Below are 20,644 nucleotides of genomic sequence, written 5' to 3'. Positions count from 1 at the left end.
AAAAGAAAGGATATTACATATACTTTTATGAGATTTTTTATTTATACTATTGGAATTTGTTATTTAAATGCAATGCATAATTCTAATATGATTTATGTTGTAACTATCTTTATACAAGTTATTTATATTTTTTATGACAAACAAATTATTTTTTGTTTAACTTTTATAAAATAATTTTACATAAATATTCATGTTAAATCTATAACTAAATTTTCACAATCATCTATGCGCACAATGCAAAGTATGATACAAATCAAGCATTATATGTAATGTATATAACTATTCAGAGTAAAATGAGATATAACTATAATATAAAATTTATTTCTTAAAATTTTAAGTTCTTAAGTAATACAAATATGTCAGTAACTTTAATAAAGTCGTGCATCGCACGGGCACTATATAGTGATTTAATTAAATTAATTTTACTAATTACTTATTTTTTAAGGTGCACCAAACATGAGCTAAAATGAAATCTTAGTTAATCATTCCAAATTCCTCCAATTTTTTAAAATAAAAAAAAATAACAATAACCTTTTCCACCCCCTTCTCCTCATTTTCAATCCAAATTCTTATTTTTCTACTAAACATGAAAATATGTCTATCAATTAACATCCATCCCTCTACTTAAAGAGGCAAAATGAAGCCATTTTAACTACCCAGAATTTATTTTCAACTACACTTTCCCTCCACCTCTTGAGTCTTTATTCTTCAACCTCTTCATCCAATTTTCTTTCTCAATCTTTCTCTCTTCCCCACAAAGGCAACTTGAAAACCCCACAAATTTCTAATTGAAGCAACCCATCTAACAAATAAAAAATTAATTTAGAGTACAAAATTTCGCCATATTCTTCTCTCTATCTTGTGAAAAACCCCAGATCTCACACCTTGCAGCTGCCTTTTCTGTACATTACAGCAACCTCTTTAGTCTTAAGTCATAAATTTTGTCAAAGATCTTACCTTTTACTAGAACTAGATCATTTCTTGTGTTCTCTTGAAGAAGATTATTTGTGTTTTTGGGTTCCATTGAATTTTTGTGATGAATTGGAAATATAATGCTGGACTGGTCCTCATAGGAACTGTTGTTGTCATCTGGGTTTCCTCTGCTGAAGTTACCCAGGTCTGTTTTCTTGTTTTCAAATTGAAGTCCACCTTCTTTTTTTTTTCTTTACAATTTGCTAACTATTTATTAATTGGGTTTATGGTAAATTAGTATTTGATTGAATTGTCTATATGGGTTTGCTTCCAATTGTTGCAAATTGAATTTTTTGTCTCAAATTTCTGATTTATTGTTATGGGTTTTTGCAATTGTGTTTAAATTGATAATTAGAGTTGATGTTTCAGCAAATTTAATTGCTGTACTTTGCAAATTGTTGTTTTTGAGAAGAGGGGTTTTTGCATTAGGTTAGAGGAAATCAAGCTATAATTATGTTGGAAAATAAACCACATTTGATCACACATCAAAAAATGACAGAGAGCTTGACTAATAAGTATACTTGATGAGCTATTCCTCTAATACTGATTGTACCAATTGGTTTTAAAATGAACCTCGGATTTGTATCAGTCAAGTCTCTTCTTATGCGAGTCGGCTTGTGTATAAGCTCAGTAGCAAATTTATCTAATTATATCTAAATATTTGTTTGGCAAGAGGGTTTTGACTTTTTGAGCTGGGATCTATGGGTTGACCAAAGTCTTTTGAGAGCATCAGTTTGGTTGTAGTCTATTTGTTTCTGTGCTTCCCATTTTTGGGTAGTACCTGTTCGGGTGGACGCTTTGGGAAGGCTTACAAGGTGTATGTGATATACGATCTTCCATTTTGTTAATAATAATTAAGTTGCTTCATTTGTTAATAATAATTTGTTTTTCAAAGTATAGAAAATAAGTTCGATTAAGGAAAAAAAAGAGAAGTGGGCTTAAAAGTTTGTGTGCACAAAAGCGCAAACTTAAAAAAAAACTCAATTTTCGGTATCCGATCCCTGGTAAACCGAATATCCGAATTTCAGATATTCGATTCATCCGGAGCAGAATGTGATCAAGGGTTTTACTATTAGATAAACCGAATATCTAGATTTTTGGATCCGAATCGGAACGAGATAAAAGGTCTTTACTATCCGAAAAATCGGATGTCTGGTTTTCGGATCGGATTGATCTAGTATTCGGTTTTGAACACCCTTAGTTATTAGGGTCAATATTCCTCATTTTGTGGGCTAGGGCTTATAGGATTAAATTGTAGAATTGTATTCCTGCGTCCCATATAATTTGTGACCTTTTGAAATTGATAAAATTAAGATAATACCATTTATGTAAATATTTTCTTTCCGTATGCATAATTATTACTATATTAGATGTTTATCATGTTTTGATATTATACAACGAATCAGAAGCATAACATTTATTTTGGATTTCTACAAAAGGAAAATATAACATATTATATGGGACGAGGGAGAATGATTCTACAAAATAACTAAAATTTGATAGAAATATGATTTGCATATCTTAAATATATATTATATATTGCAATTAAGAATCCTAAAAGTGAAATTTAATTACTAAAACTCATACAAATGTTCAATTAAAAATCATTTGGAAATTGAAGGACCGCAATCTAAATCGCGATCCTTAGTATGGAATAAAACTCCCCATTACGTTATGTAATGCCTGTTATATAACTTGTTTGAGAGTTTGCCTCGACGTTCAATCTCGTTATATAATGACATGAATTTTCACGATCAAAACGCCGCGTTGAGCGTTATACAACGCACATTATTTCAAAGTTGCAATGATATTTCACCGTTACAACATTATTTGTCTCCTCATTAAGTTTTCATTAATACCCTTGCCCTATCATAGTAACGGTCATGGTGAAATGCTAACTGGTTGATGTGGTTTTCCACTTGTCCTACCACCAAATATAGACTAGGCCATCATATAATTCTTAACCAGATTTATGCCTTTATGATATCAGTGTACTAGATTTACTTTACAACTCAGCTTGTACGATTTCGTGTAAGCTTTTGTACTATAAATAAAAGGAATTCAAGATAATGGGAAAGGAAAGAGTGTGTTTTCTCTTGTTCTGGTAACAATTGACATGAGCTAACATTTGGAAGGGAGAGGAAAAGGTTCCCTCTTCTTTTCAATAAATGATATCTTGAAGATTTAGAAGGAAATCAAAGTCAAGATGTAATTTCTGTTGTTAAGGATATTAAGTTTGAGGTCCGAGATTTTCTAGTTCTGTGTTCTCTACTCCCACTTGCAATGTCAAAAGAATGCTTCTATAGAACCCAAGACATCATGGTTGAGTGGAATAGGGTCCTCTTCTCCCACATCATGGTTCTAAGCTTAGACTATACGTGCTTGATTACGTATGAGTTATGTGACCATACTGCATGTTCTCTCTGTTCACTCATTCACTGCACATATTTCCTTATGCTATCCCTCCTTTTCCCTCACCCCAACTAATTTTTAACCTAATTATGGAAAAGACGTCGCTGCTTTTCCCTCCACATCATTTTATGCAAGCAAGCTGTTAAAAATATCTGCATGGAATGCTGCTTTATACTGGCCATCTTTTACAGCATATGGGTTAATCATTAACTTTATTATTTGAAATCGATCCGCGAATTTCATGGCGATGCAGTTAACATATCCTTTATTAAACAGGATGTTACTAGGTTCCGGAAATAAGATGGTCCGATGCCTTGTAAGAAGGGTGAGTGGAGTGATAGTTGAAGGTCCTCACTCAATTCTTAAAGTAGGTGCAGGATAACAAAGAAAATATGGTAACACCTTATAGTCAGTTGTGGTCTACTCCTGTTGTGTACTCAATAAACTTTTTCAGACTTTACCTAATCTATTTCCTTGTCCGGAAATCATATTTTGCATTTCTGTTTGAGCTCTCTGCACTGCCAAAAGTTAGATTATACACATATATGAATCAAATTTGAAATTGGCATTCACGTTTGCATATATGAGGTCCTTGTCTCTCTGAATTACGTCTTTTCGAATGCCTGCCAAAATGATCGATGCATGTTTGTCCACACTTGTCTGAACATCTGTCTGTGATACAGGGAATATACAATGCATATAAACAACCATTTGCTGTGACATATCTTGGAGCATCTTTAATGGTCGTTTACCTTCCCATATCCTTTTTGAAAGATTGTTTTTACCGTAAAATGAAAAGTTGCTCATCAAGGAGCGGGATGCTGGCTGAAACTGTAAAAGATTCTGTGGACATACTGGATTCTCCTCTGAAATATGTTGAGCAGAAAATCTGTTCAATGGACCTCGAGGGGAATCTTACAAAAAAGGGCAGTGATTTGAACCTTTCTTTGCAAGAAGAAAAACCATTCCTTGATGAGGGTTTAAGGAAACAAGACAGGGAGCCCACAAAATGGGACATTGTTCGATATGGTTTATACCTTGCTCCTCTTTGGTTCGCAGTTGAGGTAACAAATACTTTCTGCAGCTTGAACCTTCTGTTTGGGTGATTTTGCTGGTTGTGTGGTTGAATGAAACTATTTTCGTCCGAAAGAAGTTTTTTTTTTAACTTTTTCAATTAGAAATGAATTTTGTTTCTACTAGATTTCAAATTTCTATAAGAAGTTTGCACATGGGAGCTAGTATTATGGAAGAGAATCATGTTGTTGATACATCTAATCTGTTTCCCGGATCAGTTTTGTACAAAGATTTTATGATGCAACAATTTCATTTCTTGTAGTATCTCTCAAATGCGGCCCTTGCTCGTACTAGTGTTGCAAGTACGACAGTCTTATCCTCTACTTCCGGACTTTTTACCCTATTCATTGGAGTACTCCTTGGAGAGGATTCACTGAACATGGCAAAGGTTGTTGCTGTCTTTGTTAGCATGGCCGGTGTTGTTATGACAACTCTGGGAAAAACTTGGGCCGCTGATGAGTCACAACTTAATAGTTCAAGGTAACTTTTCTGAAGTTGCTCGATTTCTGTTGACCTAATTGCTAGGCATTTAATTGCATTAAATGATTTGTGGATGCTATACTGTTGGGATGGTTTATCCCATATCGAAAAATTAAAGATGGTGTACACACTTTATAAGTTATTGGAGCCCTTCTCCCATTGTCATATGGTTTTGGGATGGTATATATCTTCTTGGCTTATGAAGTGTGTGCGCCTTGTGTTTTCCCGTTTATATGTTGGCATTAACAGTAAGTCCAACTAAACTTAACATGTACATTACAAGAACATCTATTTTAATTTGTCAATAACAATGAGCGTAAGTCAAAATTGCATGCACATTGTCATTTATAATTGAATCCAATATTTCAATATGAAGTAGTTTTTGCGAGTATTATCAATACCAACAATGTTATCCGTTAAAACATCAACAATGTTTCGATGATTTTACTCTCTATGGACATTTTTATCATTCCTTTAGTTGCTAGAAGCCTCTTCTTAGTTCATCATGAACATAAATCAAACCTTGCCATTGGTGATGTCACTCTCAAGTCATTGGATTGAGGAAATCAATTAGGGGAAAATTCATTTGAACGAATATGATGGTGCATATGTAAAATACTCCTTGTCCTCCTTAGTTTGCTACCATGGTGTTGCCCCTCTTCCAAAGGGGTACTAGTTACTATCGTCTAGAGTAATATGAAGTTTTGATTTATTTATCGATTTACTTCCAAAATGAGAGTAATTTATTCTGACATCTTGTTATAATAATTGCTATCGCTTTTCTATTGTGACCCTTTATATAGTGGACTTATAGTAAAATGACTCATTAAACAATCTCGTTTGGCATTGAGGCCTACATGGATTTCTACTTCATGTTTCCTCTAGTGTACTTTTCAGTTTTTGTAATTTGGGTTAATTTATGACAGTTGAAACTGTTTCTTCCAGCGATGGAGAACGTTCACTTGTGGGGGATCTTTTTGGGCTTCTCTCAGCTATGTCATATGGGCTATTCACTGGTACGACGCTAGATTTTGAACGCAGCTTTTATTATTGCTAGCCTTGAATCTTGATGCGTTTCCCGTGGAATGCTTACTATCCCATTTGTAATATATTCAGTGCTGTTGAAGAAGTATGCTGGTGAGGAAGGAGGGAAGGTGGACGTTCAGAAACTTTTCGGATACATAGGATTCTTCACTCTTGTAGCCCTTTGGTGGCTTGGTAAGAGAGCTTCCTATCTTTTTATATGATACGATTTCCATTGTATATTCTGTACCCGGACCCGATATTGGATCCGTGAATCCGGACTTGGGTCCTGGATTATTGGACCCGTGGATCCAGATCCTCCTTTTAACAACGGATATGGATCCGGGTCAACTTAGACCCGGTCCAGATCCTTCCCGTTGCCATCTCTATGAGCCTATGTTTTATATTCACTGGTCCAGTTGAGTGACAATATTCTGTTATTTCTTTTCCAGTATGGCCATTAACAATTTTAGGAATTGAACCGAAGTTCACAATTCCGCACTCTGCTAAAACAGATGAAGTAGTTCTTGCCAATGGACTTATTGGAAGTGTTCTCTCTGATTACTTCTGGTATCAACTCGACCAATTCCGAAATTCTTTCAAATAATAGCTCAAGTCTTGATTTTTCTCTTAACCAAGTGTGCAACTATTTTTATCAGGGCATTATCTGTCGTATGGACAACTCCATTGGTTGCAACTTTGGGAATGTCTCTCACAATTCCACTTGCAATGTTGGCTGACATGGTTATACATGGTCGGCATTACTCCGCTGTATATGTTCTTGGCTCCATCCAGGTAAATTTGAAAATCAAATGTCAGTTTTATTTGGCATTCTATGAATTTGAGTGCATTTACAGTTAGATCGTCATGATCATATACACTCCAAAATTATACCTTTGAAGAAGAAATGTTTGGTCTCTAGTTTGTGCATAACCCACATATAGACCTATTAAATCAATTGGCCCCGTGGGTTTTGGACTGGGGGTTGATCGGGTTTCTGAGTCGGGTCAAAATTTGACTGGTCTATCCACATATGGGTTGACGTCCACACTTCTGGTTCCCTATTGAGCTCGACACATTGTGCTTGTGTTTTTCTCTGTACATGGTAGGTTAAGGGAAGGGGGAGTTGGGCTAGGCGAGAATCAAACTCAGGACCTTTCTTTGAAAAGTGGTACCTGCTCTCTGACGGAGACAAGACCTGATTCTTATGTGTTACTGTTTTAACGTTCCTCTTTTTCTTGATGATATCAAATGAGAAAACTATTGAATCGTACCTTACCTTGGTCTGATAAATCTTTAGAACTTCATTTCCACTGCCCTTTTCTGTTTAAGATTCTAGTTAGAGGATTATGAAATTCATTTGAAGTTGGGTCGGAATGCCCATCTGAATGTTCAAGTCGACGTATGAAAAATGGAGATCTCAATCATTAATTTCCTTCACCAATTCTTACCACCTATTCGGACTTCTTTGTATGACTTTGTGTATCACAACTTTGCACGGCAAGGGGTGTTTATAACCGGGTTACCCAGCATTTCCGGTACCTGAAAAACCGGGTACCCAGTTAGTCGGGTATCTACTTTAACAGCCCGTGACCCGATTTATCCGGGTACCTATTTGAAACATCAAGTTTGTATACACTATACATACTCTTCGTAGCTTTAAATTTAATAACCATACTGTTTCTTGAAAACGTGTAATTTTGCAGGTCTTTGGTGGTTTCGTAATTGCTAATCTTTCGGATTGGTTCTCAAAGAAGCTGGGGTTATAAATCTGCTGGAAATACGTTAGCGCATTCTTATATTCTTTCTCTCGTCATCAGCTTTGTTCTTTGGGCGAGAATCGTCATAAAAAGGAGCACCCTTAGGGGGTTATCGACGGCCATTTACACAGAATAGAAAGAACAAAAGGATTGTACTGTAATTCTTGTTTTCATGAAATGTGAAAATTGATAGTCAAGATTGGTTAACCAAAAAAGGAAAAAATGTCCAGTTTCTGTATGGTTCTTGCACCGTTTTTGTATATACATTGCCTATGTTTATTTAGGAAATAAAATTCTAGTCAATTTTGTGTTGAAAGTTACTATGTATGTTCTTATTTGGACAACAACCCTACACCCAATGTTGATAGAATCTCGATCGGATCGTAGAATCGTGTGATTCTACGATTTAAATTACTCCAATCGAGTAGAATCGGTGTTATGCTCTTTCTATCGTAGGGATCGTTTAAATTCGACATGATCGTGATCATACCAATTCGAACCATCCTGATGTTTGCGGTATTCTGATGTGTGCAATAAATTTCACATGATTGTTATTTCTTGCTTGGTTATCGGAATGAAGCGTGTAAGGTGGTGTTTGAAAGCTAACATCTTGAAATTTAATTTGCAGCTTGAATCAATTCAAAATCATGTGTATATTGAGTGATATGGGCTTTTTGAAATTGACCATGCATTTATGTAAAGAAAATATATATTTCAAATCAACTCCCAACTTACTTATAGCAGGTTCGTTATCTCTATTACTCCTAAATAATCACATTCTTCAAATATACTAACACTACAACTAATCAAAGTTTCGCCTCAAAGTATAAATTGGATCAAAATCATATCAAAACAAACTCAAAATGCCTACTAAATATGCAAAAAAGGAAAAATTTAAGATGTTAGATTTAGTGGAGTGATGAGTAAGAAATGTATGTAGAGTGATAAATGTTAAATTTATATACATTAAATTTATCCTAGACTTTCTTATGTAGCAAAGAATAATTTGAAAAATTTTACATGGTAATCCTGAGATATTGGGTTTTCCACGTGGTAATCAAAGTTTTTTAAAATTCACGTAATAATCATGAGGTTTGTCCCCAAAACATAAATCCTAAAATGTGATTGGGAAAAGATGAAAAAGTTAGAATTTGTGTTTTTGGGGAAATATAAGTTTCTGATGCAATTATTTTTGGTAAAAGAATTAAATAGATTTTTGAGTAGAAAAGTCACGGAAAATAAATTGGATAAATCTCATAATTACCATATAGATTTATAAAAAACTTGGTTACCACGTGGAAAACCCAGTACCTTAGGGCTACCATGTGTAATTTCCCGAATAATTTTTTCTCCGAGTATTTAAAGATTTTCTACCCTACTCATCAATTAAAAAAATTAAAAAAAAAAAAACTAAAACAAACTTGAACAATAATATTTACTCTTAATTTTTTTTTCTTGTATTTCCTTTCCTAGTGTGAATACACCAAATCAAAACTAATTTTAAAATCAATTAGTCTTTTGAGAGACCGTCTCTTTAAGAGACATATCTCAAATCCAATCCATTAAAAATTAATATCTACCTACCAAAGTCTTAATATTTACTTATATTATTCTTAATACTTATTTATTGTATTCTTAATTCCTACTTATAATATTTTAAAAAATATATAATAAATCGGCTCCTTACGTAAATTTGTGTTCCAAAATAGTAACTGAACATCGGGCCAAAAGTTCCGGTTATCTCTTCGTCAACATATTCAAGTAGTAGTGCTCTTGCTTAGAAGCGGCTTGACTTCTTCAAGCTTTTCTCTAATGGCGTCGATGGGCAGATCCAAGAGCCTTCTGTTTCTCTCTCTTCACCTTTGTTTATCCCTAATTCTACCTTCCTCATTGGCTTTCTCATCTGGGTTCGCTTTTTTTTTACTTTGCTTTCCATTATTTAATTGTTCTTTTTGAGAGCAATAAGATATATTTGAGATCTACTCATAGTCCATATAATTTCTAATATTCTGATGATTGCTATGTTTTTTCAGGACGAATGATGGATTCACCATTACTGGTCGTGTAAAAATCCCAAGTATGAATCTTGTTATCCTTTTTCTTTCCTTTTTTTTGTTTTTTAAAATTATTTTATGTGTTTTCAGTTGTGAATTGTGACTCCCTCCAACTCTGAATTATTGTTGGGTTAATTGGATTGTTTTTTGTATGAAAAGATCGAGTCTTTTTGGGGTCTGATTAGGTATTGATTAGGTAATCATAGAACATGAGATTATAATTTTAGGTTGATTCATTTGAATTTATTGAGGTCATTTTAATGATAATTTGGATTGTTAGAAGCTAATGATTATATGTAAGATAACAATGGGCTCATTTGGTGTAGTTATTTACAACATTCCATTACCCCAATTCGACTGAGCCGAGGGTTTGAAATGCTCGGATGTAACAAACATAGCCGTTTTAGTGATAACAAAAAGTTGTTTAATGAGACATTTTAATTTAGTCCATTAAAATCCGATAGAGTCCATTATAATCCTAAATCAAAGAACCATAAATATTTGGCCTTATCGAGATAAGAAACCATACTTGGTCTACTGGTTGATTCATTATAATTTAAATGCCTTAGTTCCTTTTGTGTGAGGTGGATTTGACTTATTTTGAGAAGAATACACTTTCTCGTTCTTTTTTAATGTATTTTTCTGTTTATATTTGTGTTTTGGGGAGATATGATGCACAAAGATAAGTATAAATCAGTTGCTCAAATGGCATCGGGATGTTGCTATGGTTTATTGAACGTTTGAAGTGTTGATAAGTTGATAATTGAATGACTTTAGTTTATGACTAATGAAGGTGTATTTGGAAGAGTGAGCTTGCAGAGGCCAAGTTTTCTTATGGTAGGCATCACATGGTAATTGGTAGCTATGTCTTTGTATTTTTCGTTTGCATGAGGGGAAAGGCCATGAAGTAGAACAAATGATGGAAAAAGCAAAGGACAAACATGAAGCTAAGAATAAACAGAAGAACAGAAAATTAAGAAACTAGCTATAGGATCAAAGAATACCCTAAGTAATGCCACTCCACTTGAATCATCCAATGAAATATGCGAAGATATTTAAGAAGATTGGAGTAATACTAGCTTTTGCTTCATCTAGATATTGAAAGTGAGTATTAATAGTGCGTGATTGGAAAATTAAAGTACGTGCACTACTAATTGAGCTACCCATTCACCCACCCTCAAACCCTATGCCCTCTTGATTTTCTATAGTTCCTCACATTCTTGATTTAAATTTCATTCCTCTATTCACAAACCCCATCAATTAACTCCAAAAGTTGTATTTATAAGGGAAGCTTTGAATGCACGAGTCTTATTCAGGAGAGGGAAAAGGGTGAATGAGGGAAACTTTGGTGACTTTCTTACCTATAACTCCAAAATATCCCAATTTCATTGGTATTTCTCATTTTTTCTTATTTGGGTCACCACAACTTCTGTAAATCCCTCAATATCCCTTACTATTTACTTACTTTAAGCCTGCTCTTTGATATTCTTGAAATGATTCTAATCGGTTTAATCATTACTTTGATTTGATGCTTGTTCATTCGTGTGATGTACTTTGAATAAGTTGATTAGCTGAGGGCTTGTTCGGTATTCTTGTTTTTGTTCTTAGTTATATGAAAACCAAAAACTAATTTTAGTTTTATCTCTGAAATTTTTTTTTTGAAAGTTTAACTAGTTAAAAATACTACTTTTTCCCAAACAAACAATTAATGGAAAACTGACCTCTTTGTTAAATCCTCCCTCTAATAAAATCGCAGAAATTAAGAGATAGAAAAAGAGGAATGTAGTGAGTTGGGTGACTATTGATGTAAGGTTAAAACTTTCACCCATCAAATTCTCAGGAAAAAAGTTCACTAAAGCACTTCATTAATGGAGCACCCGTTAACGTCATCTTTTTCAACGATAATGTTGAGTGATGGGAAATTTCCAAGTGTTCTTCCATGGTAAACACATTTTGTAGTTGCCGACAATCAATTTTCGTTGGCAAGCTCCAATTCTGACCATTTACAGTCCACACTTAATAGGAAGTACCAAATGCAGATACACTAGAATGATTCTGATTTGGCAATCTTCAGATATAGAATTGCTTTATTAGGATTGAAATCTCTATTGATGAAATTAAACCACAATAATAAAGTTGAAACCATACATAGTGGTTTTGGTATTTCATTTTGGTTTTTAAGAATATGTACTGAAGTATTTATATTAAACCTTCTTTCCAAACGCGGGTTGATTATTCTGTTTAAAAAATAGACGAAATACAAAAAACTTAAACGGTATTGAAACTGTACCGAGTTTGGATTTCTGAAAGTGGGTTGTGGATTAGTGTTAATTTTCTTGGGAGTCTATGATTTGTGCAAATGGGTGTGTTTTTTTTTTTCTTTTATTGAATGGATGTTTTTTAGCATTAATGTGATGTGAGGCGTTAAAGCTAGGGGGAGTTAGACAATTAACCAATGATACAATTAATAGTTTAAAATCAACGAAGGAAAGGGTTGAGGATTAATGAAAAGGAAGAAGGAAACAAAAGGAAAAAGAAAACAGGGAAGAGTGGACATATATATAAGGTTCCTATTGGCAATCAATATTTTTTGGGTCTCTTCTCACAACCATAATATCTTAAAAGGTCCATTCTCAAAACAAATTCTTATAGTTATTTACCATAGACTGGAGGTATTGCTAAGCTTTATTTCGACCATCAGCGAGTGTATACTGACTTTTGAAATGCAATAGTGGAGTAGAAAAAACTTGTGTCCAATTAGTTCCAGATTAAGACTCAAGAGAATTAATTGAAGGTATTTTTCTTAGGTAGTTTCATTGAGGTGTTCAGCAGTCAAGCTAAGTTATTTACCTAGATTCTTTTATCGCTTGTCAAAAGAAAGAGGTCAAATTGAAATGTTCATTTCTTTGCCACACTATGGAGAAGATAAAACCTTAGAACAAGACATAAAATGAGGTACTTAAGAGCAGAGGTGCTGCTAGTGAAACATCAAATGTATTCCATGCAATAAACCTTAGACACTCAAGGTGAGCTAGATGCCATTCCATAACCCCGATAGTGGTTCCCACCTAGGTGGGGTATGGGGTGTCAGGTGTACACAACCTTACATTTTGTTGGTGTTTAACTGTATTATTACCCCAATGCCAGCAAACATGTTTATCATGCATGCGTGGGAGGGCTCTAGTCAAGCCTTACTGCCGGTTTAGATCCCCTCCAATTTTGGGGTGATCCTTTTTGAGGGGTGTTGCTCGACACAACAACACAAGGTAAGCTAGTTGCACAACATAAAACCTGGAACTTGATGAAATGGAAATTTACGTACTTTATGATCGAAACTGTCAATAATATACCGTATTTCCTTGACTGTTTAGTAGACTAAGCAATTGAGTCTTCATTGTTTATGATTTTATGATGAATAAATTATATTGCACCTTTCTTACTTGCATTTGTTCATGGTTAATACACACAAGGAATATGTTCTATATCCTACCTTTCTTTTATGGTGATGTTTCTTTCACAATTTTTTTTGAATGATCTAATAATTGACTGTCGATTTTCCTTGCAGATTTTGGCGCTAGAGATTATGGTTTACCCGCAAAGATATCCAATATCAAAGTGTTACTCAATGGTGGTGAAAGGGTCACATTTTTGAGACCAGATGGATATTTTTCATTGTATCCTACCATAGTGATTTGATGATTTGAATGTGTGTGTTTGTATTGCTTACTTTGTATTATAGGATTATAGATGTCCAAGACTGCAGCCTAGTGAAACATGATTCGCTAGCTAGTTCGCCTTTGTATTGCTTTTTTCGATTCGCGATTCGCAAAGTGATTAGCGAATCATGTAACACTGCTGCAGCCACTCAAATATGCTACGAAACATACTATCTAGTAATCTTTCGCGAATCCTTCTATAAGTTGATGAAATAGCCATTCATTCATAGAATTTACAAACATGTTAGTGGCTTGCGTATTTTCTAGTTGTCGCTTGTCTTGTGCATTACCGAGTATTCCTTGACCATGCTTATAGCCATAATGTGCCAGCCGGTACTCATCTTATCGAAGTGGCTGCAACCGGCTATTTCTTTTCTCCGGTATGAACATTCCTGTTTTTTCCCTTAAAAGCTTTGGGTAATTATGTGCTCTCTTACCTTGTTATTTGTGTAGGTTCGTGTTGATGTCAGTGCAAGAAACCCCGGAAAAGTTCAGGCTGCCCTGACCGAAACCAGAAGAGGTCTTACTGAATTGGCTTTGGAGCCTCTAAGAGAAGAGTATTATTACGAGGTACACGACAAACTTGTGTTTTTTTTTTTCGTGTAGACGGCATTTCATGGATACAGTTCTTATAATGGGTTATGCGGTTTCTTCCCACAGAAAAGGGAACCCTTTTCACCATTGTCGCTTGTGAAGAGCCCCATGGGTCTAATGGTTGGCTTCATGCTGCTCGTAGTTTTCGTGATGCCCAAGCTCATGGAAAACATGGGTAAGTCTACTCTCAACTCTAATGTTCATTTATTTTGTTTTGCATCAATTTGTGACATACGTAAACTTACTGCTTGTCTTCTTGAAAACGATGAGAAGTAAACAACTATTATAGGCATGTAGCCGGAAATCCATGCCATATACTATGTTCCAAACCTATGGTCCCGAAATCCCTCTTTTTTCCAATCCAGTTTCTTCACCACTGCGAACCCCGGTCAGACTTTTAGATTTACGTCACGAGTTCGCAACATTCTAACATGGGTAGAACACTTGTACACTTCATTTTGTACAAAAATTTAGAACTTTTTCGTAAATGAATCGTATTTGACCCTTGGACACATACCCCGTTGAATATGAGTATCGAAAAAGCGAATAATTTGGATATTGATAGGCTATAAGTTTACGTATTTAACATTGATAAACCAAATCTTTGTTAAATACGTAATATTTGTACGTTTCGTTGGTTGCAGATCCTGAAGAAATGAGACAAGCTCAAGAGCAAATGAGGAATCAAGGAGTTCCCTCTTTGGCAAACTTTTTGGGTGGTGCTACTGCTCAAAGAAACTAACATCATATTTATTTTTTATATTTATATAGGACTCTAAAATTATCAATATTATTTGAGATGTAGGAAAGTACAGATTTTATTTCGTTTCCTTTTTGTTTAAAGATTATTCGTTATTTGTTATTTGTTTAACTGCTCGTAATATTATCTTGTGACTAGAAAATCTGATTGACGATAGGTAACAAATAAAGATCAAGTCTTGCGAGAGACCACTTTACGGTGAAACCATTCGTAGAATAGCTCAATTTTAATTTTTACAATATATGATTACTAATTGGATCCATTTAAGATCATAATTAATACTTTTAAAATCAAAATTAATGACTTTAAAAAGTTATAACTGAGCATCTATAATATATTATGTTAGAATTGATCACTTTAACATTATATTAATCCTTTTAAGGTTATAATGGATTCGTTTAAGATTTGAGTTATTAATCATTATACAGGTGATGACTTATAACTTAGCACTATAAATTTTAAATTGATTACTTTAGGTTGTAATTGATTTTCTAAAACTTGTTCGTTATCAAGAATGGACTCGTTTAAGATTATAAGTTATAAATCACTATACAGATGATGACTTATAATTTAGCACTATAAACTTTAAAATGATAATCTTAGGTTGTAATTGATTTTTTTAAAGCTTGTTAGTTATCAAGTAAAGTTGTCCGCTCTGATGTTATAATTAATCTATATAATTAATCACTTTAAGGTCTTAATTGATCACTTAAAGATTTGATCACTTTGAAAATGTCACAATTGATCCATAAAGTATAATAGACAAGGAAATTTACTTTTTAAATGTTAGTTAGTACTATAAGAATAATTAGAAGAAAATTAAGAAGAGAAAAAAGTGAAGACAAAATGCTTGTTACTTGCATTCATCATGATAATTTCAAGTATACAACAAGCTTTAAAGTACTAGAAAATATAAATAACTAATTAGCTAAAAATAGGAAAACATTAACTTAATTATCCTATTAATAAGACATTAAGCTAATAGTTCCTAAAGTTAAGTAACTAACTAATAAATGCTCCTAATTAATAGCAACTTAATTTTGAATCAATTTTACAACATAACCCTTTGATTTAAAATATCTAAAAATTAAAAAAAATATGAATAAATTATCACCAACAGTTAACTAATTGGAGCCCTTCTCTCCATTTACTGTACATTCTCACCATCATCATAATTATGTTGATGCACTGATGCACATTATCACCATCTAAAGATTGTTTAGAAAATTTCTCTTTGCGGTGCACATTATCACCTAAATTTAGAATAAATTTTTTCAATGAAACTTGTATCATTGTTTCTTTCTCATCATCGATTTTTTTTTTCCATTCTTTAATGCATTTCTCACCAATTTTTACTTTTTTATTGCTCTCATCTACTCTAACTCATCCCTTTTCTTTAAACCTCTTTATCCCTAGTCGTAAACATTATCTCTTGAAACCACTATGTTGGGCAAAAGCAAAGATAATAAGAATAGTAGAGTGATAAATATTAAAATAATTATAATTAACTAAAATCATGGGAGCATGATCCCACTATTTGACCCACCAAGTACACCACTTGTTTCTAATAACCACTAAGTAACTAACTTATTACTAACTAATAACTTACAAAAATAACTAACTTCTAAATATAGCTATTTTAAATTTTGATCAAATCGCAACATAAAAATTTAGGTGATTTTCTTTTAAAAATCCAATCTTTTATTTATTTTAGAAATATTTGCCTTTCCTCACGTGTTCTTTTAAAGAACGTTCTTATTTTTCTTACTTGTAGACTTATAGTAGCCGATTTTGTTGTTTAAAAAAAACACGTGTCAATTGTCACATTATAATTTGCTAGTCTTTATTAACTTTTTTTAAAAAAAACCAAAGGTGGATTTCAAAGAAGATGGTTTTTTTTTTGGGGGGGGAGGACTGGTTAGGAGAGTGGAACGGTGGGTGATGGCTTGAGTATGAGATAGGCCGAAGCAAAAATTAAAAAGTTTTTAAAGACCATGTAATTTCAAAAATTATGATATATTTCTAATAATTTTGTATCTTTAAACAACATATTTTACATAAATTTATATTGATGCCTCCAATTGTTTAGGATCATGTGTAATCGAACTTGTTGAAAATGCTCAAAACCTCTCCTGAGGTCGAAGGTTGTGTTATTAGTTTTTCAGTTTATTTTTTTTTCTTATAAATTTGTCATGTTGTGATAGGGGATATTTTTTAAAAATAAACAAAAGTCAAAATTTTTTAAAAAAACCACCTAAAATCCTTTTGGTAAAATTTTCTAAATTCAATAAAAACAAAAATAAACCCCAGTAGAAAAACTTTAATAAATTCAACAAACTAAAACAAATTCAATCCTATAATGAATAATCCTATATCCAATATCCTATAAAATTAAAAAAATCAATAAAAACATAACCCAAACCAACTAATACTTTACAAATACATCTACGAAGCTATATGATCGACAACAAGGACATGATTGTTTCTTCGAAAGCCATTTTAATAAACACTTTCTATGAAAAACATGTTTACAACGGATAATTTTCAAATTATCCCCATCATTCGACATATTTTCTAAGCAAATAGAACACGTACAATCTTCTCTCAATTCCTCTTCTGTAGCAAACCTAATCGTTTGTTTAATTTTCGATAAACTCTGTGATGTATTTGGAACTTTGTTCTCACAATCAATTTCATCGCGATTACGTTTGTTTGCAAGCCTTTTCGAAGTTCTGAGAACTCTATCTTTGATTTTATAATGCGACCTCAAAATTGTAAGAACATTCTTCACTTCTTCTTCATCACAACATTCTATACTATTTTCCTCATTAACGATCGCATTATCAATGTTCTCCTCATTGACACCAAAATCATCATTCAAAAAAGGTAATATAGAACTAAGCACCGTGAATGATCGTTGAGCTTGAGTTAAAATTGATCCGATTTGAGTTTCGATATTACGTCTTTCTCGTTGCTGTTGTTCTTCAACATCAAAATCGAAGTTAATCTCAACATCAATTGTTCGATTAATTGAACGAGTATTATAATGAACTTCATCGGCTTGATATATAAATACAGGACTACGACTTGCATCATCATCATCATTAACAAGATCGTCACCATTAACGGCAACATCCGCAACAAAAACCAGCTTTGAAGAATTGCCGGCGTTGCGATTCGGCGACGAAACCCTACGAAAGCGGAAGCAACTTTTGATAAAATCGGTGATTTGTTGAGCGAGTAATACTCTTAATTTAGGGATTAAAATTTTAAGCGCCGAAATTACTTTTTTCAATAAATTTCCTCCATGATTATGTAAGGAAAGCTTGAATTCAAAGACCAAAATTTCTAGTTTGTCGTTTTTGTGATCAGAGATTCTGAAGATGAAAATAGATTCATCAGATGGTATTTTTTTGTGGTTTGTCTCGGTATCGTTCCAAATAAAGAGTTTCAAATCTGAAAACCTCATTATTTATAGAATTTTTTGATTTCCTGTCGGCCGAAAAATAATATTTACTCGAAAAATGGCTAAACTTATATATATATATAGACTATAGTGGATAGCCCACTGGTCAGGTTTCCTGCTTTATAGGCGGTAAGAGCGGCGACTGGCGAGTACAAACCGGGCCAAGGCCTGGGAAGTTATTTTTCTTGTACGTGACCCTTTCATTGTAAAACGAGCCCATATAAGTAGCTTATTGGTAAAAAAATAAAAAAAACAATGAAATTTAAATTGTATTGGGCAGCAGTTTTTTTAAAAAAATTTGGACTGACTCAATTGAGCTTACCGTAAGACGATCTCAATAGAGAATTAGTGTTTTTCTTTTAGGATTTAATTTTTAAAAAGTTTTTTGAATTTAATTTAATTTCAAATATATCTGGTAAAAAAAACTACTCCCGTTTTTGTATGGGCATTTCTCAAATCTTCATCTTTAACTATTTTTATAATAATTGTGGATTTGACTCAAATTCAAATTTAAAAATTTTTTATTTGCTAAATACTAAATTTGAGTCAAATCTATATTTTCAAATAAAATTTTCATTCCCAAACATAGCATTAAATAAATTAAGTAATGGAGTTTATTCATTATCATATTCTAATTTTTTTTATTATTTAATGTTTATTTGAATGTTACATTGCTAAAATTTACATTTTAAAAACTAAAATACTTTTAAAATTAAAAACAAAATTGCTCATATAAGATTTGCTCTAATTTTTTTCGGAGATAAATAGTGATATGTGCTTTTCAAGTTTTGGACTTTTGAAATTTCATATTTACTCTATTTTATAATTAGTTTGATTTTATATTATATGTACTTTGATTTTTGTAATTATCCTATTTGATTGAGATTCAATTAAATAATATAAATTTGATTTAGTTTAAAATTTTTAGAAGTAGTGATAGTATAAATTAAAAATATATTGTTGATTGATATTTTCTATAATAATGTTTACTTCTCCGAATGGCATGTATTTTTTGAAGTTTATAAGTAAGCTTGAAAAAGTCTACCGTAAAACAAGTCAATTCCGACTCATACTATTTGTTCTTGTGTGATGACTTAGACGCAATTAAAGCAAGGGTTTTGTACTTGATTAGAAAGTTTGTTTTTTCTATCCTACTAGATCGTACAATAAGATCACTCCATTGAGGGGACCAACTCCGACCGTCTAAGTCAGTGTTTACATTGTTGTAAATATGACTTTAATTTTATTAATCAAACATATAAACTTAGTAGGTTACATAAACTTAGTAGGTTACAAAAACATATGACAAGTTCAAATTTTTGCTTTACATAAAACATATGACAAGTTCAAATCTTTGCTTTACATACACCAAATGTGAACTTCGTTATCGGGAACACTATATATCGAACATGGTAACAAGAAGATTTTGGTATGTCAACTTGATATTAATTCTAGGCGAGATACTTTTTCCTAAAACATCATTTCCTCTCTACTACGGTACTTGGGAATATAAACCGGAAATATGTTCGGAGATACAAAGAATTACACTAAATTTCTAGCACACGGAATTTAGAACGATGTAAAGAAAACTTAAATGGAAGAAGATAGATACGGAAAATTACAATCGAGGATTACAAGTCCTCTATGTAAAGTGCTAGAGAAGAAACGAAATCAGAAATTGCATGTAGAAAATAACCACACAAGCCTTCAATATTTATAGAATAGCTTACACATTTTCACGAAACGACATATTACTCCGTGAAACACAAGATTGATTCACAAATTAATGTCGTCTTTCAATCAATCCATCCCAATATATCTGGTTCATATTTAACCATTGGTAGTTACATTAAACTAACAAAATGGATAAACTAACTTTGCAAAGAAAACCCGCAAAACAGAGCGAAATCGCGGGCCGCGAGTCGCGACCTGCTACTTCCACAAAACAGTAGATTTTCCTTCCTTTCTCGCGATCCACGAGTTATTTCACGATCTGTGAATACTACTTTTGCTCAAAACAGAAACTTTACAACCTTGGGATATTCTCAAATTAATTTATTTAAATTAATTATTTAATTTAACTAATTATAATTTTCGATGATCATTATACGCTTTAAATGACAACATATATAAGATGAATTGTCTAATAATCCTTACAAGTGTACAATGACAACAAAGTGAATTACTATTTAAACCTATAGCTATTGTACCATGGTGTTCGGTCCACGAGCTAGAATACATTTTGTTTCACAACACTTTTTTCTCTTCTATAATCATTATATTTTTGACATGATTTTAGTGTCCAGCTGACAGTGCAGAGTTGGATGTCCAGC

The 20,644-nt window shown here is 32.9% G+C and overlaps 3 protein-coding genes across 3 annotated transcripts; 2 read left to right on the top strand and 1 right to left on the bottom strand.

Annotated features, from left to right (window-relative positions):
- Positions 1 to 598: 598 nt before the first annotated feature.
- On the top strand, positions 599 to 8,407 carry LOC130803467 (uncharacterized vacuolar membrane protein YML018C-like). The gene is made up of 8 exons (XM_057667573.1): positions 599 to 1,117; positions 4,068 to 4,448; positions 4,721 to 4,938; positions 5,884 to 5,954; positions 6,055 to 6,156; positions 6,414 to 6,531; positions 6,621 to 6,756; positions 7,668 to 8,407. Exons 1-8 carry the CDS (start codon positions 1,037 to 1,039, stop codon positions 7,728 to 7,730), a joined length of 1,170 nt encoding a protein of 389 aa, XP_057523556.1. The 5' UTR covers positions 599 to 1,036; the 3' UTR covers positions 7,731 to 8,407.
- Positions 8,408 to 9,418: 1,011 nt separating this feature from the next.
- On the top strand, positions 9,419 to 14,966 carry LOC130803466 (ER membrane protein complex subunit 7 homolog). Its single transcript, XM_057667572.1, has 7 exons — positions 9,419 to 9,628; positions 9,755 to 9,798; positions 13,341 to 13,449; positions 13,808 to 13,871; positions 13,945 to 14,061; positions 14,152 to 14,260; positions 14,730 to 14,966. The coding sequence occupies exons 1-7, from the start codon at positions 9,534 to 9,536 to the stop codon at positions 14,825 to 14,827; spliced, it is 636 nt and encodes a 211-aa protein (XP_057523555.1). The 5' UTR covers positions 9,419 to 9,533; the 3' UTR covers positions 14,828 to 14,966.
- Positions 14,967 to 17,169: 2,203 nt separating this feature from the next.
- LOC130803465 (uncharacterized) lies at positions 17,170 to 18,341 on the bottom strand. The gene has a single exon (XM_057667571.1). It carries the CDS (start codon positions 18,312 to 18,314, stop codon positions 17,271 to 17,273), a length of 1,044 nt encoding a protein of 347 aa, XP_057523554.1. The 5' UTR covers positions 18,315 to 18,341; the 3' UTR covers positions 17,170 to 17,270.
- Positions 18,342 to 20,644: the final 2,303 nt, after the last annotated feature.

This window comes from Amaranthus tricolor, chromosome 17 (assembly GCF_026212465.1).
Source record: "Amaranthus tricolor cultivar Red isolate AtriRed21 chromosome 17, ASM2621246v1, whole genome shotgun sequence".
Lineage (NCBI taxonomy): Eukaryota > Viridiplantae > Streptophyta > Magnoliopsida > Caryophyllales > Amaranthaceae > Amaranthus > Amaranthus tricolor.
The sequence above is the reverse complement of the archived record's forward strand: the minus strand, read 5'-3'. Positions and strand labels throughout refer to the sequence as shown.

Bases quoted from the DNA above. Each gene is read 5' to 3' on its own strand.
- LOC130803467 (XM_057667573.1), top strand. From the start codon at position 1,037: ATGAATTGGAAATATAATGCTGGACTGGTCCTCATAGGAACTGTTGTT. The intron at 6,157-6,413 runs GTAAGAGAGCTT...TTTCTTTTCCAG, and splicing joins TGTAGCCCTTTGGTGGCTTG to TATGGCCATTAACAATTTTA. The intron at 6,757-7,667 runs GTAAATTTGAAA...GTAATTTTGCAG, and splicing joins ATGTTCTTGGCTCCATCCAG to GTCTTTGGTGGTTTCGTAAT.
- LOC130803466 (XM_057667572.1), top strand. From the start codon at position 9,534: ATGGCGTCGATGGGCAGATCCAAGAGCCTTCTGTTTCTCTCTCTTCAC. The intron at 13,872-13,944 runs GTATGAACATTC...TTATTTGTGTAG, and splicing joins CCGGCTATTTCTTTTCTCCG to GTTCGTGTTGATGTCAGTGC. The intron at 14,261-14,729 runs GTAAGTCTACTC...CGTTGGTTGCAG, and splicing joins CAAGCTCATGGAAAACATGG to ATCCTGAAGAAATGAGACAA.
- LOC130803465 (XM_057667571.1), bottom strand. From the start codon at position 18,314: ATGAGGTTTTCAGATTTGAAACTCTTTATTTGGAACGATACCGAGACA.